The sequence below is a fragment of the Seriola lalandi genome, unplaced genomic scaffold (assembly GCF_002814215.2).
Source record: "Seriola lalandi dorsalis isolate HSWRI2012SDOR001 ecotype SW California unplaced genomic scaffold, Sedor1 jcf7180002054656, whole genome shotgun sequence".
Lineage (NCBI taxonomy): Eukaryota > Metazoa > Chordata > Actinopteri > Carangiformes > Carangidae > Seriola > Seriola lalandi.
In genome coordinates this window covers 250,541-274,309 of record NW_019525209.1, presented here as the reverse complement: position 1 = coordinate 274,309, position 23,769 = coordinate 250,541, and the positions used below count along the sequence as shown (strand labels likewise).

At 40.8% G+C, this 23,769-nt stretch overlaps 1 protein-coding gene across 1 annotated transcript in view; it reads left to right on the top strand.

Moving 5' to 3' along the window:
• The first annotated feature begins 467 nt into the window (after positions 1-467).
• The window catches only part of LOC111665627 (venom factor-like), a 27,076-nt gene continuing 3,774 nt past the window's right edge, over positions 468-23,769 (top strand). The window contains exons 1-41 of the mRNA XM_023420699.2: positions 468-599; positions 684-701; positions 797-832; positions 1,336-1,374; positions 1,672-1,861; positions 2,406-2,571; positions 3,272-3,342; positions 3,588-3,679; positions 4,557-4,639; positions 4,777-4,864; positions 5,125-5,227; positions 6,530-6,647; positions 7,467-7,582; positions 7,706-7,849; positions 9,496-9,711; positions 9,809-10,009; positions 10,416-10,571; positions 10,818-10,947; positions 11,347-11,415; positions 12,487-12,771; positions 13,399-13,675; positions 14,898-14,983; positions 15,461-15,600; positions 16,576-16,785; positions 17,094-17,154; positions 17,408-17,491; positions 17,574-17,777; positions 18,338-18,413; positions 18,810-18,969; positions 19,239-19,352; positions 19,492-19,648; positions 19,816-19,979; positions 20,725-20,877; positions 20,978-21,037; positions 21,189-21,279; positions 21,889-21,940; positions 22,179-22,263; positions 22,519-22,608; positions 23,207-23,312; positions 23,495-23,584; positions 23,679-23,762. Coding sequence (XP_023276467.1) covers positions 520-599; positions 684-701; positions 797-832; positions 1,336-1,374; positions 1,672-1,861; positions 2,406-2,571; positions 3,272-3,342; positions 3,588-3,679; positions 4,557-4,639; positions 4,777-4,864; positions 5,125-5,227; positions 6,530-6,647; positions 7,467-7,582; positions 7,706-7,849; positions 9,496-9,711; positions 9,809-10,009; positions 10,416-10,571; positions 10,818-10,947; positions 11,347-11,415; positions 12,487-12,771; positions 13,399-13,675; positions 14,898-14,983; positions 15,461-15,600; positions 16,576-16,785; positions 17,094-17,154; positions 17,408-17,491; positions 17,574-17,777; positions 18,338-18,413; positions 18,810-18,969; positions 19,239-19,352; positions 19,492-19,648; positions 19,816-19,979; positions 20,725-20,877; positions 20,978-21,037; positions 21,189-21,279; positions 21,889-21,940; positions 22,179-22,263; positions 22,519-22,608; positions 23,207-23,312; positions 23,495-23,584; positions 23,679-23,762 — 4,945 coding nt within the window. The 5' untranslated portion in view covers positions 468-519. The remainder of the gene's footprint in view (positions 600-683; positions 702-796; positions 833-1,335; positions 1,375-1,671; positions 1,862-2,405; positions 2,572-3,271; positions 3,343-3,587; positions 3,680-4,556; positions 4,640-4,776; positions 4,865-5,124; positions 5,228-6,529; positions 6,648-7,466; positions 7,583-7,705; positions 7,850-9,495; positions 9,712-9,808; positions 10,010-10,415; positions 10,572-10,817; positions 10,948-11,346; positions 11,416-12,486; positions 12,772-13,398; positions 13,676-14,897; positions 14,984-15,460; positions 15,601-16,575; positions 16,786-17,093; positions 17,155-17,407; positions 17,492-17,573; positions 17,778-18,337; positions 18,414-18,809; positions 18,970-19,238; positions 19,353-19,491; positions 19,649-19,815; positions 19,980-20,724; positions 20,878-20,977; positions 21,038-21,188; positions 21,280-21,888; positions 21,941-22,178; positions 22,264-22,518; positions 22,609-23,206; positions 23,313-23,494; positions 23,585-23,678; positions 23,763-23,769) is intronic.

The following is a 23,769-nucleotide window of genomic DNA, read 5'->3' as shown; positions in this document are numbered from 1 at the left end:
GATTTAAGTTTTGAAATGGTCTTTAATGCAACACTTCACTGTTTAACTTTTAACTTTTAATTTGTCTTATTTATTTATAATTTGTTTAGAATACTTCACTTTTGGAAATAATATAGTAGAGTTGATTAAAGTACTTTAGGTTTAGTGTTTTCTCTTTGGAACAGTGACAGTCGGAGTCGATTTGGCTTAAAATTGGCCAAAACCAACAAAAGAGAAAGCTCCTTCCGTGATACAGCGAGTGATACGTAAAAATTAAACTTCTTAATGCCAAATCTTTGCGAACCCTCGTGATTTGGGAGCAGATCCACGTTTGTTGGCCAACAAGTCTGCAGTTTGTTAGTGTCTCTGTTGAGTGTTATTGATCGGAAAACGTCCCCCCTCCTCTTTCTGTTGACTGCACAGTATCTGATGAGTTAGGAGAGGAGGAGGAGGAGGAGGAGGAGGGGTGGGGGTTGGGATGTGGTAGCTGACCGTCTCTCTCCGGTGGCCAGAGTCCACTCAGACTCCCGGTGAGTCAACATGGGTCAGTGGAGGCTGCACAACATTTTACTTCTCTTGCTTCTCTGCAAATCCAATGCACAGTTTGACAGTTTGAGAAGGTAACCCGCGTCACTTCTCCTCCTTTCTTTGTTTATATCCGATATCTTCAGTTTTCTTTACTAATGAAGCCGTGTTCTTTACAGAGGGTCCTGGCGTAACAGGTATGTAAGATGTGTATGAGTGCAGAGAGATCATTTATGCAGTTGCAACCTTTCGTGTCTTTAACACAAGTTATTATTTCTGAATCTGCCCCCAGAGCTGTATCCCTTAATGAATACCTTGGTCTCAGGGAGTAAGTAACCAAGGCTTCACGCGTCTTAACAGAACTTTCAGATTGAATGTGTTTAATTCACCACTGCATCAATTCAGTTTTGCTTGAACAAAAAATTTAAAAGGGTTTGACCAACTGATTTTTGCTGGACGATGCCGATTCTGAAAATTTTCGACTGATCTTCATGGTGGCTGCTTTTATAATTTTTCCTTCGATTTTCAGATTTCAACCGAAAATATATTTTCTCTAGTAAAATCCTGAGTAATGATTTTGTTGTTGCTGTGGGATCAATGACACACATACACTGAGTGTGACAGAACAGATTAAATACTACTAAAAACATTCTTGCTTCTTTTCTTTTTTTAATGGGGATATTATTTTTAACTGCACAGCATTATCACTTCCTTCTCCTTGTTTTAATTTTTCATTTATTACCATACTAAAGAATTATCATGTTATTTGTTTGTTTGATCTTTAGTTTGCAGCGCTGTGTCATGAATGACATTTGAATTGTTTATTTGCAGAAAACTGGATCCAAAGGACACAATTAACAACGCACCGAGGTACATTTGCTAATCAGATGTCTTTTCTTACACCCATTAATACAACAGTCAAACCACATTGTGCAAATAATGAAGGATGGATTAAAGCTTCACTCTTTATATTGTCTAACCTCTATGATTATCTTTCAAAACACAACTTAACACATTTGAGTATTGCTGTTTGTTTTTAGTGGTAATAATGCAGGAGCAGAAGCAGACGTGATTGTACTGTGGATAGAAGTTAGACACGTGCTGCGGTGGTGATACTAGCTGTAGTAGTGCTCCACTACCCCTGGCTCATATTGCGTCGTCCTGCAGGTTCACCCTTCTGGCCCCAGACCTGCTGAGGACAGACACCGAGGTGAACCTTTACCTGCAGGTCGACGGTCTAACCACACCCATCACCGTCTCCATCCTCATCCAGGAGTTCAATAAGAACACCTTTCTTCTCCAGGACTCGGTCATACTCAATGAGGGAAATGGCTTCAACACTCTCAAGGCCATAAAGGTGACTCACCAGGGTCGCAGCTGAAGGGACAAGGTGTAGACGCTAGAAGATTTAACAAAGGAACATCGTTACTGTATATATATATATATATATATATATATATATAAAACATTTCATATTTTTACTGTAGTTCCAATAATATAAAAACAAAGGGGTTATGCCTTTGAATTAATAATATTGAATATTGAATTTATAATAATCTGTCTAATTTGTCTTTAATTTTGTTTATTGTTTGCTTTGTCTCTTTTTGGCAAATGAATTAGACTCAAAGAGAGAGAAAGAGTCTGTAGCTGTAACTGTACAAAAGCAAACCATAAGAACAATTACACTTAAAGGGTATTCAGTGAAAAGGCAACCAGATGAACCGATCAACAAATGATCCACAATGCATAACGTCTGCCATCACAATATAATCATATTTGTATTATCAACACGATATAAATATGTCAGTTTTTTAAATATCACAGTATATCGTGACAGCCCTCGTCCTGATTATGATGCTATCGAAACATCTTCCTGATCCTCCGTGTCGTGTTTATCCCAGCTTCCCTCGGATCTTTTGAATCGCGATGAGGAACAGAACAAGTTCGTGATACTGAAGGTGACCTTTCAGGGCTTCCACGTCGAGGAGAGGGTACTGATGGTGTCCTTTCACTCTGGATACATCTTCATCCAGACAGACAAACCCGTCTATAACCCTGGAGACACAGGTGAGGGCCGCGGAAGAAAATGTTGCATTAATGACACAAAAGGATATAGGAGATAAACACATGAGCACGAGAGACCGCAGGTAGTATTCTAGGTTCACACTGAGTTTTACTGCCACAATGAGGAAAAAAAAATAAGAAATTTGAAATTTAGAGAATAAAGTCGTAATAATACAAGAAAAAAATCATAATAACTCAAGAAAAATGTAATAATATTATGAAAATTCAAAATGTAAAATTTTGAGAGAAAAAAACATAATTTTTAGGAATATTACATCAACCATCAACAATAGAAAAGACTCAGTTTCCTATGCTAAAGTAGAACTGAGCAGGAAGCTCCACGTTCCTCATTTTAAAGCAGAACCTAAAATTACGACTTTATTCTCATAATATTATCATTTTTTCTCTTGTGAAATTACAACTTTATTCTTGTAATATTGTGACTTTATTCTCTTTTTTCCCCATCAACTTGATAAATTCTATATAGATTCAGTTCAGAATTTTAAATTAAAGGTTTTTTATTTTTATTTTGTCTTTCTAGTGTAGTGGTCACAGAAACAGTGCTAGTATAAGTGGTATTACTAAAAATGAGGATGGAACCCGGGGATACGAGCCTGAACAGTGTTTGATTGATTTACAAAAAAAAATTTATGAATTTCATGTGAAGCTGTTTTTGTAATTTTTACCCTCTCTCCCTCTCCAGTTCGCTACAGAGCCTTTGTGTCTACGCCTTTCTTTAAGGCCTTTGACAGCACCATCACAATAGATATCCAGGTAAACAAAACCAGACTTCTGAAGACGTACCTGATGATGAAAATGACCATTAGCTGCAGCCCCAGTAAATATAATCTCACTATGAACACTGATATTTCTAACAAGAGCACAAGAATGAACATGATGCAAAAGAAATACAAGAGATTTATAGATTTTCTGGAGGTACAATGCAATGACTTTGTTGTATCCTCCGTCCTGTTGACTTATGGGTTTTATCAGCTCATTTGTTCACGTGTGTGTTTCAGAATACAGAAAATCTGGCGGTTAAACATCTGCCCAGGGTCAGAGCTGATGACGGTGTCTATGCAGACATATTTCCTCTCTCTGAACTTGTCAAGTAAGATCATCCTGTTTGATTTATCGGTTAGCTGCATTCACCCTCTTTTCCACCATTACCTTGCTTTTTATATACGCACAGTCCAGACAGCAGTCCTCGAGATATTGCAGGGTTTTTTTGGACTCACCGTGGTGAAAACTGTCAATATTTCCATCCAGAATTACCTAGAAATTGAACTCAGTAACTTGCAGGTCACACATGTTTATTTTAGCCCTCCTCTTCCTCCCCCTGTTTACTTTGCGTAATTTGCTGTAAATGTAAACTAGGTCCTCTTTTTGCAGTCCTTATATGAGATGGAAATCAAGTAGTGTTGGTTCAGCACTTCGATTATAGGTCCATAGGTGCTAGATAAGAAGCCCTCCACATGACAAATGTGAGTCTCCTTCTCCTTATGGTCAGACTTTGGAACAATCTCAGTATCCAGGGTGTTGGTAATGGTGCTCATCATGGCGTCCATGTCCAGAGCAGTAATGACTTGAAGAAGTCATCCTGATGTACCACACAACAGTTGGTGAGGGTGGGTTTCCCTCCGTTGGTTATGCCGCAGATATGGTTCGTCAAATCCTAAGAAAAGTCTCAGAGAGTTCAATAAACTGGAGGTCAGTTATCAGACAGGAAGAAAGCTTGAAAAAGCAGAAGGTTGCAGCAGGAACTACTTGATTCGTCCACGGCAGCAGAGCTAAGCGAACTTTTCTTCTCGGTGTGTTCGGTGGTAAGCAACAGGATTTATAGATAGATCTTGACAATGCTTTCACTCTTTTATGGTAATTTTCCAAGGTATCACAGTTACTTTATCATGGTTTATTTAAATATCATGTATATTTAAAGTCTCTGTTTCCCTTTGTTTTATGCACTTTCTCTAACACTGTGAATGCAGTGAAGGAACATGGACGCTGACTGCAAAGTTTGACCACTGGCAGCAGAACACATTCACCTCCCAGTTTGAGGTGAAGAAATATGGTACATGACATTTTTTTACTTTTGCTAATAACATCAGTAGCAGCTTTGTTGTCAAGCTTGAACTTATTTTGATCTTAACACATTTTCTCAACTGTGAATATCACGTTTTGGAATGGCTCTCTAACTGTGGGTTTCAGTGCTTCCTGCCTTCAATGTCACCTTGACCCCCAGGAAGAACTTCCTCAACCTGGAAGACAGTGAACTGGTCGTAGAGATCACGGCCAGGTCGGTCTTACACACTCATTCACACGCAAGCACACTTACTTGTTATGTTACGGCAATGTATTATACATCTAACCGTCTTAACCCACACTGCTGCTGATTAAACTTCAACTGTAGGCAAATGTTTGGCCGATAGTCCTTCTTATTGGCGGTTGTTTGTGGTTCTCGATATGCTTCTTTGCCAGTGCCCCCCTAAATCCTATGGATCCTGCACTCTTTAGTTTAACCTAGACCTTATCCCTGCGTTAACGACTGTGTGTCAGGTACCTGTATGGACAGCCGGTCCAGGGGACGGCCTACGTGGTGTTTGGAGTGAAGATGAACAATGTGATGACGAGGTTGCCGTCGGTGAAGCAGGTGTCAAATGTAAGTTACTTCTCCATCCTAGATTTCACCAGCTGTTCTCACTCATTCTGACTGTCAGCTATGTCATAATTAAAAATTAATTACTACAATTAATCGAAATCGCAATTTGGCCAAGTGCAATATCCAAATCGCATGAACTGCAATTTTCTTTTTTTGCTGATAAAAGTAAAATGTGTCACAACATTGTTATGCACTGTTAGCACCTTAAGTGTTGTGGTGCCACACGTAACGGGAACATGTTTGTTTGGTACAAGTCCCAACAAAAACCACATCATCATCATAAAAATTTTCAGTGGAAAGAAAATGCTATAAAATAATCGCAGTATGATTTTTTTATTTATTTTTTCATATCGTTCAGCCCCAATTGGTTTTAAGCCTCTCTCCGTGTTTGGTGTCAAGCGAATTTCACTGTGGTGTTCCCCTGTCTGTAAAAAGGATAATGCAGGCAGTGCAGTGAAGAGTGTCTCCTTGGTGCTCGAGAGGTTGCCTAAACTGGGGTTCGAGCTTGGTTCCTGTTGATTTTTATATGGTGAGATGGTGAGAGCCACGGGACTCAACCATAGTGTCCACATGCAGCTGGTGAACCAAATGAGCAGAAAGATCAGAAGGATTAGGTGTTGGGGAGTAGAGCTCTCGAAAAGAGTAATTTTAGTTAAGAAGATTGTGTGTGAAAGATAGTTTGACAAGAAAAATCCTATGTCAGTGTTCACTTAGTAGCTTTTCCTAGAGCTGTCAACCACATCTCACAGTCTTCCTCCGTGGATGAAAGCTCCAGAAAAAAGCTTCTGAGTGGACTTTGAGTTAGAAATATAAATATTGGTTAATAGTTCTTAAAATTATATATCTGTAACTTTTGCTATTGCTACATAGCTAACGTTAGCACTAACAGCTGTTTACTTACCAGTCTAGATGAAAAGTTGCGTGTTCAGCATCAAACTTCATTCCTGTACTCACCAACGGCTGTCTCTAGAGGTGGAAAGAAACACCAATGTTAACTCTCTATCACATTTTTTTTTCTAAAGTTAGCATGCTAACCAGCTAGCCCTGGCCCACCTCGTCACATTCCCATAGTGACTCACTGCAGCCCCTAGTCTTCCCTGAAGACGTAGCGCTGCTCAGAGGGCGTATGATAACCTCTTGTCTTATAAACGCAACGATGGCTGAAGCTCTTTTCAAGGTGTCAGTCACCACCACACGCACCAACAACTAGCACCTTTAACTCAGTTGTAACGGTGGTAAAATCGCTTTTATTTCTGTCAGATGTTTGGTAAAATTATTCTGTGTGTTGTTGTTTCCCTGTAGCTGGATGGAGGAGTCGTCAGCCTGAGCATGGACGAGATCAGGACAGCTTACCCCACAGACTTTAGATCTTTGGTGGGCAACTCTGTGTATGTCAAGGCCTCCGTGCTCACCAAGACAGGTAAGCACACAGGAAAAACAACACAGATAAGCATAGTTCAAGTGACTGCACATAGAGGCTGTAGTGAAAAGAGAATTTGACTAGTGATTTCTCACTCTGTTTTATGAAAATTTGTGCAAATGTAGCACAAAAATGCCGTGATGCGGGTGACACTGCTCTACAAGAGTGAGATTATCTTTGAAACCATCTCCGAAGTTCGAACAAACCTGTGATGTGCGTGCTGTGTGGTGTTTGTTCAGTTTGGTTTGTTTGCACAGCCTAAAAAGAGCAAAATGTCGTAAATTTTGTCAGAGTTTATGTTGTGTCCCACACTGGACAGATCAATGGACGATCATCTGCGGTGCAGCTCCACTCTTTGAAATGTATGTGGGTCATATGTGTAGTAACATGCTCTTTAACCCTCCTGCATAAACTGAAGTCTTCAAACGCTTTGACTTTCCCGTGTCACAACTTAGGGAAATGGAAATGTGGGGCATGTTGCTGCTGAAAAAACCCAACGAAACTGCATCCTGTTCATTTTCTGACAACTCAAGGAATTGTTATTAAAACGTATTATTAAAAATCCTATAAAACTTATCACACTTTCTGTCCATATTTCCAAACACTGGTACAAACAGTGACACACTGCATTAAAATCTTTATTTTTACCCAACAGATTTAAAAAAAAAAAAAACTCCACTCCACTGTGAGAAATCAGTTAAAATAAATTATTATAGATTATAAAAGAGTCAAAATATCAGAGAGAACCTTTCAGTCTATGAAATGGTTGAGGTTATTGGTTATTTACTTTTCTTTGACCTCTGTGTTTCTCCTCTACAGGCAGTGACCTTGTTGAAGCTGAAAAGAGCGGGATTAAAATTGTGGAGTCTCCTTATGTCATATCGTTCAAAGACACACCAAACTACTTCAAGCCGGGCCTGCCCTTTGACTTAATGGTAAGAACTGTGGTCTGTGTTTCGCTGGTTCCTCTGGGTACTTTCTTTTTTTGTTTGTTTTTTTTTGTGCTCTTCAACTCAATCACTGTGAGTGAAAAACTCTCCCCCCAACAACCTGTCCAGATCCAGGTGAGCCACCACGATGGTTCCCCGGCTCATAACGTCAAGGTCAAGGTGAATTTGCTGGAGGCGCCGCTGATCGTCCTCTCCGGCGCCACCACGGCCATCATCAACATGCCCAACCTACAACTCCCACAAACCATCACTGTAAGTATGACTGCATGCTGCTTTCACTCACTGAGCTTCTTCCCACCTGCAGCTGGATGAGCACGTTGTGATCACTTTTACTTTAAATGCTCTGCTGTTTCCACTGTTGGTTGAAATTTTAACCATTATTTAACACGCCGTTGAAGAAGAGGCCTGACCTGCTGACAGGGAAGTTTTTATTATCAACTCATCACAGCCAGTTTTTCATGCTTCATTATTACTCTGAAAATTGACAAAGAAACTCCCCTGATTAAAACAAAGATGATTTCACGCTTGAACTTTCCCTGAAATATGTCATTTGTAAAACATTTTTACAAATATATGATTGTTATAACAATATATTTAAGCTTTATGACACTTATATTGAGTTAAAGATTCAAACCTGAGATGGCATGATATTCAAGGCTGCACCACTACACCAAATTGTTAAGACATTTACGTCTTTAGGTCTACTATGTTTCTATATGGGTTTGAGCAGTGCTTTGCTGTAGAGCTGAAAGAATTAATAGATTAGTTGATCAGTTGATTGACCGGAAGTTATTCAAGAACAATTCTGTTAATATTTTTTGATAAATTTGTGATGATTTGCAGTTTGACTGTAAAACTAAAACTAAAAACTATTTTTTCACTATTTTCAGAAATGTTTTAAACTGAACGGCAACTAATTGGCGGATTAATTGTTAATGAAATTAGTCCTTTGTTGCAGCCCATGTTTGCTGTATTTCTTTTAACGCAGTAAGAAAAATTACTGTTTCAATCTATATATGCAAAGACAGTTTTAAAACCATGAAACCTGAGCGTCGTCAGAAGACCTCATTTACTCAAGTCAAGTCAGTTTTATTTATATAGAACATTTCAGCTGATTTAGAGTTAATTCTTGGTTATAGTGAGGAGACCTTTATATGATGATCTAAGGGATCTCTTTGATGTGTATTTAGTGAGCATGTTGCAAACATAGGAAGGAGCTAAACCATTAAAATGTTTAAAAACAATGAGGAGTATTTTAAAATCAATTCTTTGTTTTACTGGGAGCCAGTGAAGAGATGATAAAATAGGAGTAATGTGCTCTGATATTTTGGTTTTTGATAAAATTCTGGCTGCTGCATTATGAATAAGATGGAGTTTATTTAACTTTTCTGAGTCTGACTGAGATTAAAAAATAAAAAATAAAAAAAAACTTCTAACTTTTGCTGTATTAAAGATCATAAAAGTCAGTCGTAGAAATATTAGAGATATGCTTTTGGAAGTTGAGATCGGCATCCAAAAACCACACCCAAGTTTCTGACATGCTCACATGGTTTAACAGACAGAGGAGGTAACAGAGATTGAATCTCATACCTCAAAGCCTGAGGACCTACTAAAAGAATTTCAGTATTGTCCTGATTAAGTTGTAAAAAATATTTGGCCATTTAAAATCTGATATCTGCAATGTGTACTGGATGAGATCATTCACTGGGTTAAGGTTATCGGCAGAAACAGAGATGTATAACTGTTTGTCATCGGCATATTGATTGATAGGAAATATTGTATTGCTGTATTACGGACCCAAGTGGAAGCATGTACAAATTGAACACTGCTAATTGTGACAACAGGACAGGCATCTTTGGGTGTATGAAAACAAAACTGTCAACTGTGTCTTCCCCCAGGTTGAGACAGCACAGGTCCACCTGAGACCAGATCAGCAGGCCAGACAACAGATCACTGTTCAGCCGTACATTAGCTTTAACAATGAACGGAGTAACTACCTGTACATCTCCTCAGGGGAAAACAGAGTGTCTGTAGGAGAAACAATGTCCCTGACGCTGACCATCAGAGCTGCAGACCAGAAACACAGAGACTTTATCAAACATATCAGCTACCTGGTGAGACGGGAACACACCCTCACATCTCCGCTGCAGAACATTTCCAGCGCAGATGGGAATAAAAAATGTAATCATCACTTACTCCTCCCTCTCTCAGGTCATCAGTAAGGGCGAAATCATCATCGCTGAGCGTGTGGATGTGACCGGTCACGAGGTCACCAGCGTCACGGTGACGGTCACCCCGGAGATGATGCCATCATTCCGTTTCGTGGCGTATTACAGCATCCCCTGGGTAGGGCGTGGAGAGGTGGTGTCCGACTCCATCTGGGTGGACGTGACAGATTCCTGTGTGGGAGGGGTGAGTGACACTAACCCAAAAATAGTCCCAAAAATAAATGCATTATTTAGTCCCGTGTGAGAAAAATTCACTAAAACCTAGAGTGTCTGGCTCTTTTAGAAAATCACTGAGATAATAAAATTAAAAAGATAAAAGTCTAGGGCAGGAACCAGTAACCAGAGTAGGGTAGTCATAATATATTTAGAGACAGACGACAATATTGTTGGTTCTTTTGTGTGATTTGTTAACAGAAAGAAAAATATCATCTTGTTCTCAGTCAAACAAAAAAGATCTGGTCTGAAATTAGACTCTGAACCTTTATGAACCAAATTAGTATTAGTTCTGTTTCTCCTTTTGTTGTGTGTTTGTCTCTTCAGCCTTGTGTCTGTTATTGTGTCGATGCTTTTGTATTCTCCCTGTCTTGTAGCTGAAAGTCGGGCCAGTGGACAACAAGCACCGAGACTATGCACCTCGGGAGAGATTTAGTTTTCAGGTCAGAGGTGACCCGGGGGCAAAGGTCAGCCTGGTGGCTGTTGACAACGCTCTCTATCTGCTCAAGAAGGACAGACTCACACAGAATAAGGTGTGTTTGTTTGTGTGTGCATCTGTTTTTGAAGGTGAGAGTATGTTAGAATATCCAGCACAATAAGAATCTGCTTTATGATTTCATTATAATTGTTATTATCTATTAATTCTGCATATTTGCAAATGCGTCCCACAACCAGGAGTTATCGAAAATGATGTGTTTGTTGTTCTGTTTTTATAAAGAGCTACACTGAAACTCAAAAGCACAAAACAATTCATGTCTCCTTGTTCCCCCTTTTCTTAGATGTGGAACGTGGTAGAGGATGGAGACTTTGGCTGCACCCACGGGGGAGGGAAAGATGCCATGGGGGTGTTCACAGACGCAGGACTGCTCTTCTCCTCTAGTCTCGGGGTCACAACTCAAAACAGACAATGTACCTACCCCCTATCTCTCGCTCTCTCTCTCTCTCTCTCTCTCTCTATCTACATATACTGTATATATGCAGCGATAGTGTGTGTTACAGTGTTATGTATTAAGCTGGTGCAGAATCACAAGTTGTCACAGGTGTTTTACTTTCCGACAAGTCGTTTCTTACACAGAGCCGACATTTTTATTTTTACATTTTATAATGAGGAGTGCAAAACCCAAAGCCTCTGTGGCGAACAATAACAGTATACAGTAGCTCATATTGAAGGCTGATATAACACCAATATTCGCCAATTGATAATTACAATCACTGCTGATTGAAATTATCCTGTGACTGTATTCAATGTCTTTATTATATGCCTATAAAAATACATTTATTTACACCAAGATTTTCTCCTCTCCGCAGCCCTGCAGTGTCCAGGCAGTGCCAGAGGGAGGCGCTCTGCTGAGCTGTTGCAGCGTAAAGCCCAGCTGGGTGAGTGTCCTCCTCGTCATAAAGACTCATAAAGGTTTGAACGTCTCAGTCTGAACCATGGACTGTAAATAAAAATGGACATAGCTTTTTTGGAGCTCAGAGTGAGCTGATCCACTGTCGCCATCTTGGCAGCGCCTGACCCCGCCCCTAACTCTTGGAAATGGGCAAAGAGGCGGGGCGTGTGTCGAGCTGAGACTTTGGTGTATGCTGGTCGGTGGCAAGCATACGCTCACCCGCCTGTCGCTCAAAGCAGCCACACCCTCAATTACTCATAATGTTAAGCCTTAATAAAATGTAAACAGGTGAGTTCTATAAACAGAAATTAGCTCTAGAGACCATGTTTATTTCTGCTGTAAAGTTGGACATTTTCAACGGGGGAGTCTATGGGGATTGACTCACTGTTGGAGCCTCAAGTGGTCAGCCCTGGAGTTTGCTGCCTGGTCTGGTCATTAGCTTCGAAGTCTGATAATTCAGTCTGGTACAACAGACAATTTTTAGTAAATCCTGCCATGTTAACTGTGTGAAGTAAATTCGTTAACTATTAGAGGATAGCAGCAGCCTGTGTCGTAAAGGCTGGCAGGATCTGTGCCACTGTTATGGTTAACATCTAATCAGAAAGTCACCTTTTTACACATCTAGCAGTCAGCCAGCAACAGTAGCATTCATTTGGAGTCATGTTTCAGGCCAGGTCAACTCTTTAGCTGCTAGCTTTTCCACTTTCTTCACCTGCTAGTCACTAACTTTGTGTGTTTTGTGCTCGGCAGGTAATGTACAGTGGGCTTTAAATTCTTGTTTTAGTGGAAACATGGTCACTAAGAGTGCTGAGACTGAATCATGCAGTAATTATGTACTAGAACTCAGATTCATTGATAATAATAATAATAATAATAATAATAATAAATTACTTAAAAAAAAGGCTAAATGGCAAAAAACATTTAGTTTAGTGATCATCTTCTGAGGGTCCATCACTCCCAGCAACCCATTTTACATTACACAGTAATTTCAGTAATTGTTGAGAAGAAACGAGTGATTCTTTCATTATCAATACTGATGACTTTCTTCTGTCTCCAGAGAGTCACTACAAACAGGGGCTGCAGCACCGCTGCTGTAAGGACGGCCTCAGGGACATCCGCATGCCGTACTCCTGCACGCGCCGCTCCCTCTACATCACTGAGGGCTGGGAGTGCATCCGGGCTTTCCGCTACTGCTGCGCCACTTACAGGGGCGAGGTGTTTGACACCACAAAGCCCACCACCCCGCCACCCACGACCACAACTGCCCCCACCACCAGCTCTCCGCCCTTCGTTTATCATAGAGCAGTGGAAGTCGGCCCAGGAAGGTTTAATCGCTTTCATGGTACTGTACCTCAACCTTATCAGCTCAAAAGACTTAACTTAAAACTTAAAACACAACTGACAAATTGCTTTGGAATTTAGTGGTATAAGGTTTGCCATGTTGGTTTAGTCTTAATTATGTTCCCATTTTTAATACTATTTATTTATCAAAATTTCTGATTTAGTTTTTTCCCCTCAATGTGGCCCTAATACTCTGCCATACCTTTTAAAGCAGGTTTCTAGTTTAGTTCAGTTTAGTTTGTATTTACTTTGTTTGCAATTTGGGAAACTTGACTTGGGGCGAGATTGAAAAATCTCAACAAACCATCAAAACCCTTTTAAAAATGTGTGGACAGATGAACAGCTGTCCGCAAGAGACAACTACAACAGATGTGTGTTCGTGTCAGTAACCATAAAAATGAATCTGGATGCAGCAGCAACAAGAACATCAACAGAACATAAAATGTAATCACAGGCACAAGATGCAGCTTTATCTGCAAAATATGTGTAATTCTGCTTCTTCGATTTTACTCTTATTTCAGTTAAAAATGTTTTTCACATATAGTTTAAGTTATTTTGTTGGTTGTAGTTACCCATTATAACCTTGGTATTAAAAACTTGCTAATCATATATGAATGTGTTCACATAGATCTTACTCCATATGCACGCGTATTACCTATGTCGCCTGGACTGCCTGGACTGCGTAGACAGCCTGGATACTTCGGCATGGCTGGACTGCCTGGACCACCAGAACCTGAACTGGAAAAGCTCTTTACTAGAAACATGATGCCGGAACCAGAGATGGTGGAAGAGCTGGAGAAAGACTGGAAGTACCAGGATGAGAGTGAGCTGTATCTGCGTCACAAGTTCTTCGAGTCATGGCTGTGGACGGATGTTAGACTGCCCAGCGAGGCGGGCGAGGACGGGTGAGTGAAAGATTAGAGAAGAAGTTTCTATCAGAGGCAGAAAAGTCTGATTGATTTAATAAATCCTCTAAGTCTTTAGATTTTTATTTATATGAATCCTTGTACAGCAGTTAGGTTGCTCAAAGAGCAGATGTGGTGGGAATCAGCATGACAAAAAAGGTGAAATAGGAAGCAAGCAGTTGTCAAAATGTAGCTTGACATGGATTAGAAAAAGTAAGAATGAATTATCTTAAAATAAGAAATTATGACTTTGTCTGAAACTATGTGACGCAGTTTGTCTGAGTCCGTGATTCATCTCCACAGGAACAAGTGGACCTTAAACAAGTTGTTCCCTACAAATGATGCAGAGGTTCAATGGGTCATCTCGTGTTTTGTTATCGACTCATAGATTTTTAAAAACAGCCCCACTGCACCAACCCCATCCTTTACACCAATAAAGATTCCCTCTCTCAGCAGTGGAACCATTTATGATTCCATTTGAATCAATTAATGATTGGAAATTATCTAAAGGCTCCAACTTCTTAAGTTTTGTATACAAAATGTATATATATATATATATAAAAAAAAACATCTCAGCCCATGCAAGTTACTTTGAAAATAATAAAAACTTTAGCTTTTATTCCTGTTAGTGTAAATTTGAAAATCCAGCCCTGATATTTGGTGTGTTATATGTGACGGATAAAAGCACCGGACCATTTCATCGTGTGAGACAAAAACATGCAGCGCTGTGACTTCCCCCGGGTTACGTCATGTTGTGTTTGGTCAGTGACGTAACGACTGAATAAACAGCTCAGAATCAACAATGCCGACTCCGTTTAACTGTATTGAACAGATACAAAACCAATTTGTGTTGCTTTGCTCTGTACATCCCCGTGTATGTGTGTGTCTGTGTGTGTGTGTTGATTGTGAAATTTATCCGTCAACCTAAACACCACAGCCGCTGTCATTGTTTAACACCAAGTTAATGTTTTACAGGTTGTGTGTTGAAACATTAGAAAATCCAACTGCAGTTTAATGTATACAGAATGGACGAGTTTAGATTTACTTAAAAAATAAAAATTAGGTCCTTTTCGTGTTTTCATTTGTGTTCTATCATCCTGTAAATCATTACTTATACAGCTGTGCTACAGAGACTTTCATGAGGCATTTATTGAACAGGACCTGTGGTTTTGCTCTTGGATCTCTTTGCTGGCGATAACACAGACGTGAATCTGATCAACAGGTTGGCGTCTAAGAACGTGCCTGTCACTTTACCTGACAGCATCACAGAGTGGGGATTTCTGGGCATTAGTGGATCGCCTGATACAGGTAGGAGGAGGAGGAGGAGGAGGAGGAGGAGGAGTCTAATTTTATGAAAACTTGAACTGGAATAAAAATACTTTTGCGTTTGAGATGTTTTACTTTCACATATAACATATATAATTTCTAACAGTAACCCTCACTACTACATGCTGAATATTTATTTGCAATGTTACTTTTATACTGAAATAATTCAAGCTAAAGTTCATTTCCATTGCTCAATCAATAAGCTCTACAGGAGATGTCCAAATTAATTGCATTGCTAAAAGAGTAAAAGAAAACCTAATTCTAAATGTGACGATATACTGAAAAAGCAAAGACTTTTGAAGAAAGAAAGAAAGAAATTGTTTTCAATTTGCAAATATGTGCAAAATCTGAAGGTTCAAATCTAAATTTAAAGGCTAACAGAAATACTACAAAAACTCATGCACAGTCACAAATCTGCAAATAACCCCCCTGGCTGATTTGCTTTTTCAATGTCCGCAGGTTTCTGTGTGGCCGAGCCTTACAACGTCAGAGCATGGAAGAATTTCTTCGTGGACCTGAGGCTGCCACATTCGGTGGCGAGGCTGGAACAGATCGAGATCAAAGCTGTGATCCATAACTATGGCTCCACCGCGTTGCACGTAAGAGAATCACCATAAAGCTACACGGCACAGCCACTTCAGTCAGGGACGTTCAGTAAATACAGATTGTTCACCACGATCACCATTTTAGTGCAGCTGAGGCCAATGTGAATGTCATTAGATTTGTTGGTATTTAGTCATAAACCAAAGTACTGGACAAGTTGAAATTGGTGCTAATTGTAAAGTCAAGGGTTCACCAAAGTTATTATGATTCATAATCAGGGGAACATGAAGGCTGATAGTGGCTCAGAGACATTTTCACTCAAAACTTTCTCTCTCTAATATTGTGAAGTCGTGACTTCTACCTGTAAAGTGCCTTCAGATAACGTATCAAAGAAAATTTAATTGAAAACCACAAATATCAGCCCCCTGGTGGCACCTAGAGGAAAAGAAAGGGGATCAAAGAAGTTATTGTCCTTTGAGCACCATGGATATTTGTACCAAATAACGTAGCATTTCACTGCATGCAAAAAAAAAAAAAGTAAATCTGTTGGATGGCGTTAGAAGGAAAGTCAGGAAATCTCAAATGTCTGCAAAAAAATTTCATGGCAATCCATATGAGGGGGTTGTTGAAATATTCAGCGTCAAACTCCAGCTGTCTCCAGAGGCGGAAAGCAACAGCTTATCTTGACTGTAATTCTATCACTTATTTTCTTCTACTGAAGTTAGTATGCTAACCAGGTAGCCTCGGCTCAGCCGGACCGTCTTGTCACTTTCCAATACCGAGTCACTGTAGCGCCTAGTCTGCCCTGAAGAAGTAGCGCTACTCAGAGGCTATAATAACATTGTCTTGTAAACGCAATGACGGCTGAAGCTCTTGGCAGGACTGGTAAGTAACAGCTGTTAATGCTAACGCTTGCTATGTAGCAATAGCACAACTTACAGATAGCTCCTTTAATGCAATAGAATGATAAGAATGGAAGAAAAAAAATCTTGGAACATTGATTGATTGTGTTGTGACTGGTTTCGGCTCAGGTGAGGGTGGTGCTGAAGAGGACAGAAAACATGTGCAGCGTCGCCTTTAGGGACAGACACACACAGGAAGTAGACGTGCCGGCCGGCTCTTCTATAGCGGTGCCTTACACCATCATGCCGCTGGTGGTGGGGAAACTTCCTCTGCAGGTGATTGTACTCGCTGGCGACGAGATGGGAGGAGACCAGGTGCAGAAATCTCTCCGGGTGGTGGTGAGTGACAGTTGATGATGAAAATGTCGATGCAGTATAATCAGGGAGGGATGTAACTGGTAGCCTGTAAAGTTTGTCCCCTTCATAAGCCAGAGTTAGCTGCTAAAAAGTTGAAATTCCTTTAATGTCACAGTAGTTTTATTTCTGCTGCACTTCTATGGTTCTATGGACAGTTTCTTTATAGACAATATTCAACTGAAGAGATTAACTAAAGTGCAATTAAAGGTTAAAACTAGATGAATGGTCTGTATAAAGACAGTAACTAAAAGATAAAAGACTTGAATAAACTCTTTTCTTAACCCAAACAGCAGGAAGGAGTGCAGAAGACTGAGGTTTTCAGTGCGGTGTTGAATCCGTCTGCTCAAGGAGGTAAGAAGATGGAGATGCTGTGGCGCATGATTTCCTATTATCTCCTATTAACTGAACGTTAAACAAATTGGAGACAGCACATTGGTAAACACCACATTTTCTGAACTCGGGTCTTTTAAAGCTTAGGTTCATTTGCTTTCAGGCTTGTACAAATAACTGTATATATTTTATTTTCGTCTCAGGAGTGGATCCTCTTCAGGTTTGGGTTAGGTCGTCATGAAGTCTTACTAAACGGCTCCGTTTCCGTCCACAGGTACGCAGATAGTTCATGTTGCCAGGACGGAACTGGAGTCAGTTGTGCCAAACTCTGTTCCAGAGACGTTCGTCAATGTCCGAGGTCAGTCACTTGCAGAGCGGTGATGAGGATTAAGAATAAACCTCAGAGAACAGACTGATTCTTTACTCCACCTCCCCCCCAGGCAACCTGTTGGCAGACAGCATCGATAACTCCATCAATCAGGATTCTCTGGCGTCTCTTCTCCGGATGCCCGGTGGCTGCGTGGAGCAGAACTTGGCCAGAATCACTCTGCCGCTCATCGCCACCCTCTACCTGACCCGAACCAACGGCTGGGAGAGTGTTGGGGTGCAGCGCAAGGCTGAGGCTATCGGATACATCAAGAGAGGTGAGAGAGCGGGAACATATAGACGAGGCAGACAGATATCTACAACAAAATAAAAGAGGACAGTTGATGAACTGAGAGGATACTATTTAAGATTGGATGGACTGCTGTGTGTAAGATGGGTGGATGATTAATGGATAATTGGATACATGGATGGATTGATATCCATTCTTTCATTTATCCAAATAGCCATTTGATGGATGGATTGATAGAGAGATTTGTAAATGGCTAGTTGGATGGATGAACAGGTGGATAGTTGGATAAATGGATGGATGGATTGATAACCAGATGGATAAATGGCTAGTTGGGTGGATGAATGAACAGGTGGTTGGATGGATGGATTGGCTGACAGGTAGGTAAATGGCTGATTGGATAGATGGATGGATGAGTGGATGGATGGCTAGTTGGGTGGATGGATGAAGAGATGGATAGTTGGATGAGTTGCAGACTTGGTGGACAGATGGACAGCTAGCTAGGAGGTTTGTTATCAATATGACCTAAAGTTAAAACATCTTCACCTCCATCTTTAAATTTTTACAGTTGGTGGTGTTTTGTGTTTTCAGGCTATGAGAACCAGCTGGAATACAGAAAGACCGATGGCTCTTACCCCCCCTACAAGCGGGAAGGTGCAAGTACATGGTACAGTCAAAAAGTCACACTACAGACAAAATTACATTGTAGGTGTTAATGCTCATAAAATATTTTGTTTTTAAAAAGGTCTTCAATCAGAATCCTTCTTACTTTTTCCAAGACGCAGAAAACTAACTTCTGATTTCCAAGAAAATCTGGTCGACAGATCAGTCACTGTTCCAGTTAATTGGGTTTTCACACAGGCGTGCATGAAGATTCAAAGAAGGAACCAGTCTAATATTGTAGTGGTGCAGCTTTCCACATCAAAACCTTCTTATTGTGCCAGATTTTCCAAAGTTATCCTGAAGAAACGCAATTAAAAAAAAGGCGATGCCTGTCGTCAGAACGCAAAGGTGTCCATACTCTGCTTAAAAGTGACTGAATGTAGACTAATCCGAATGTCAGGATCACAGCATACGTGGTGAAGGTGTTCTCCATGGCTCACTCCATCATCGGCATCGAGAAGCAGCACGTGTGTGACCCTCTGCTCTACCTGGTGGAGAACAAACACCGGGGCCTGGGAAACTTCATAGAGGAAAACCCAGTTTACAGCACTACCATGACTGTGAGACACAGACACACACACACACACACACACACACACACACACACACACACACACACACACACACACACACACACACACAGGCCCCTGTATAAGCTGATTATTCACTATTTTTTGTATCCATGTACTGTTTGTTAAAGGAAGTTTATTTTTGAAAGGCTTTTTAGGGGGAAAAAAGAACTTATGTGGAAAATGTTGAAAAAGAATAATTAATAAATCTTTTCCAAGATTTTAATAAAAACCTTTTTTTCCCCTGCGTGTGTCACTAGGGCGGACTCAGGGGCGACGACCCTGTAACGACCCTGACGGCCTTCGTCCTCATAGCGCTCGCTGAGGCCAAGCAGGCAGCCATCCGCTGCACCAGTACAGGTGTGAGTGTGGAGGTAATTCATATAAAGAGAAACAAAAACAACAGCATTAAATGTGTCAAACAGTGACATTTAATCCGTAAAATCCCTTTTTGTTTTGTTGTATAATCGGTGGTTATATTAAAACTACCTTTCACAATATCCGTGGTTACAGGAAGTCATTAGTAAGACAGCAGAATACCTGAAGAGAGCGCTGCTGAAGCCCGGGAGGAGACCGTACACGGTGGCCATCGCCTCGTATGCGCTGGCTCTGCTGGGGGACGCTCGACCTTACGACCCGACACAGACGTTACTCAAAGCAGCAGCTCCAGGTATCATGTGACCTGCGTTTCATATGCATCACACCAACTAACTGCTTTAATCTCTCCACATTTATTTTTACTTACATGTAGTTTTCTGATTCTTTTGTGAAAAACCTTCTGGGGTCCGGTTACTAAAAAGAACAGATAATGATGAAGTACTTCCTTCTCTCCTCCAGATGGCAGCCACTGGCCCGACCATCAAAACAACTTGTTCACCTTGGAGGCGACCGGCTACGCCCTGCTGGCTCTGGTGAAGCTGGGACACATGCGTGAAGCCGCGGCGCCCTTCCAGTGGCTGAACAGCCGGCGAAGAAGAGGCGGCGGCTACGGCTCCACCCAGGTACCAGCGGGATGTGTCTGGTAGAGAATCCAACAGTTTCTCATTGTCAGTTTATTCACCTGCTTCATATCTGATAAGCGGGTTTCGCCTCATGCTGCAGACGTTCATTCAGACTGTTGAGATGAGGCCGAAACAAACTTTCCCCTGAGGGATAAAAAAAAGGACCGTTCAGCTGCATATAAAGTAAATAAAGTTTAAAGTTCTGCATTGATTTAAGTTTTATAAAATCAAAATACTTGATCATATAAATCCAAAATTGCCATGAGCTGCTCAGTGATGACCAGTGGAAACACAGCTGATCACTTCCTGGTTCTATGCCAGTGACAGTCAGAGCCGGAGGCATATTGTTTTCAGGTTATCCGTCCGTCTCATTGTTGTGGACACGATATCTCAGTAACGCCTTGACAGAACTTCTAGATTTTAGTGGTCAAAGGTCAAAGGTCAAAGATGACCTCACAAAACATGATTTTGGCCTCGTGAACACAATATCTCCGTAACGCCTTGAGGGAATTTCCTCAAATTTGGTAAAAACATTCACTTGGACACAAAGATGAACTGATTAGACTTTGATGATCAAAGGTCAAAGGTCACGGTGACCTCACAAATCACTGATTAGCCATTACCCGAGACTTCACACAGCAATTATTATATACAAAACTTCACACAAACGGTTCATGTTTCATCCGACTCTGGATGAACAGGGATGTAACCTGAAGGCTTTGTTTGTTGTTCCGCCCTCTCCCAGTCCACCATGGTGGTGCTGCAGGCGCTGTCACAGTACCTGATCGAGAAACCGCCCTCTTTCGTCAACCTGGATGTGGACATCAGGATGACAGGACGCAAGGAAATCCGTGCCCATTTCAACCCCAGCACCGCCTTTGCTGTTCGCTCGGAAAGGGTGAGGCCTTAGGAAGAACGCAAAGTCAGTCGTGATTGAAGCTGCATCATCAGGCAGAAGGTTCAGATGTACGTCACTAACAGTTGCTTGTGTTGCGTAGTTACCTGCTAATGCTGATCTGGAGGTGCAGGCTGAAGGGAGCGGACAGGGGATACTGGAGGTACGATCACATGACTCTGTAAATGGAGATTAGTATCATGGTGTCAGGTCATCATGAACTCTGTCACTCACAGAGGACAAACTGCATGGTTGAAATATGTCATTTGTTTTTGAAAGAGTGTTTTTATTTGTTATTTCAACTTTAATCCAAGGTCGTGACCTATTACAACCAAGTGCATGAGGTGGATGAGAAAAAGCCCTGCGAGCACTTTGAGCTCAGCGTCACTATCCAAGAATCCAGCGGTAAATTAAAGTTGTCAGATGTGTTTCCTGTTTTCTTGGGTTCACTGAAGTCTCTTTTAAGTGGATGAAATGCATTATAGCAAAGAAAATAAATATCCTGAATTCTTCCATTTCCTCCATATATCGGAAAACAAACAGCATGATCATAACAGCAGCAGGAAATAATTTATATTTATAGTGTAAGTCACCATCATAAAACATCACATAAAGAATGAAATTTAAAGTAAAATAAGTAAACTATATTTGTGTTGCTATGAGTGTTTTGTAAAGAAACATACAAAACTATAAATATTAAAAAAAGATGCATTTTGCAACATATGGCCAATATCTTCATCTTACATTATTAATGACCTGAAATAAAGATACAATACTGTAACATGACTAATATAACTTTGTTCAACACTTTTAAAAACAACACGCAAGAGAAAGGAGGAAAACAGTCGCACCTGAAAACGCACAAAATAACACAGAGCAGATAAATGTAATGAAATGAAAATAATGGATAAAAGTCACACGACAGAAAATATACTATTAAACACAATGAAGTCCACAGGATGTTAAACCCAACTTCTGCATATTAAATAATGCTTTGTTTCTATCTGCTAACAGTTCAGCCTCCAGGAGATGTAGGGAAGTCCTACGACTTCACCATCAAAGTGAGGTGAGTGTTCGGTGTGTTTAACCTTTTTGACTTTTAAACTTTGAACTGCACAGGAAAGATAAAAATGTTTCATTTTAGCTCAATCGACTAAATGATGAGGAATCCCGTCAGTTACCGGCCTGATAGTTTTCTGAGTCTATGGTATGATTCAAGCTGATATGCTGATTTATCAGTGTTCCAGTGATCAATAAGAGACTGTTGGCGTCTTCTCAGGCTTTACTCTCTCTCTCTTCCACAGAGCTTTAGGACCCAATGTCAGGATGGTGGTCCTGGATATCAGCCTGCCTACCGGCTTCACCCCACTGAACTCGGACCTGGAGCTGGTAATCAAACTAAATCTGAAAACTCAGAAGGATAAAGATTATTCTTACTCACTGTAAATCACCAAAGAAAATGATTTTCAAGAGTTAAAGCCACAAGAGAATGATTTATTTACTGCTAATATTGTTGTTTAAAGGTCCCTTATTTTACATACTTGAAGCGTTGATCCATAAGATATATTTGTGGTAGGCAAGGGTTGCTAACTTATTCTGTATATATATATATATATATATGTGTGTGTGTGTGTGTGTCTCCAGTTGTCCAACTCAGTGGACCATTACATCAAAAACTTCCAGATTGTTGATAACCTGAGCGACAGAGGCTCTCTGATCATCCACCTGTTCAAGGTAACTACAGCGTGGCGGTGACTTGCTGCTTCATTTCAAGTCTTGTCTTTGTTTACGCTCCTTTTCCAAAGAGCAGGTTTACCGAGTTATCTGGATAACTTTACTGAGTAAAATCTGTTGTTGCAATAGTCCCAGATTCGAGGAGGTTCCACTGACTAACACTTACACGGATAACGAGGACCGCGTACTTCCATTTACTGCGTTCTGTTTACGTCGGATGTCGTATTTGGGAATGAAGCTTGTTATTTTTAGCAATACCAGTTGATAACAAATCACTAGGTGGTATTTTGTGCATAGAAACACCATAGCGACATGTCCACCTGTGTACAACTGACTTAATGAGCGCTAATAAACAGTATATTACTACAGCTTTCACTTCTGTTGATGCACAGAGAAGCCATCTTGGATTTCGAAGTCAGGGTTGGCGAGGTTCTTCCAGCTATCCAAGTCAAATATCCGACTTCAGGGGGCGTTCCCAGTTGAAATTTCAGCCTTGGAACTTCCCATTTCCCAGTTTAAATTGAACGCACCATTACACACCTCAAGCTTGTTTAATAAATGTTCCCACCGGCTGTATCGTCTCTGCTCATCTCCTCAGGTGTCACACAGAGAGCCAGATATCCTGATCTTCAGGCTTGAGCAGAACTTTAAAGTCGGCCTCCTCCAGCCGTCCTCGGTTACCGTCTACGAATATTACAACCCAGGTCGGAGAACAGACGCTGCTCATCACAGAATCCTTTATTCAGATATTCACAAGTGTTCAGATTTAGCCCTTACCATGCAGACTGATAATTCAGAATGTGTCCTGCTTATTTGAAAGTTAAAAAACAATACTGCAACTTTAAATGTCGTGGTGTCTCGTGGTTTCTCTCCCTGCTTCTGTCAGATCACCGCTGCAGTCGAACCTACACTCCCAAAGAGGACAAAGAGGAGCTGAGTCGGATCTGCAGAGACAATGTCTGCCGCTGCACACAGGGTGAGGGTGTGCGTGTGCCTTCAACAGCGCATTCGTGGATGTGTGTGCGTGTTATTTTCAGTTTACTTTGTTTTTTCTCTCTCACAATCTCCAGGTGACTGCTGCATCCCCAAACCCGACAGTGAAAGTTACCTCAACAAAGAGAGAGAGACGTTTGCCTGCAAGAGCTTACACCATGGTAAGAT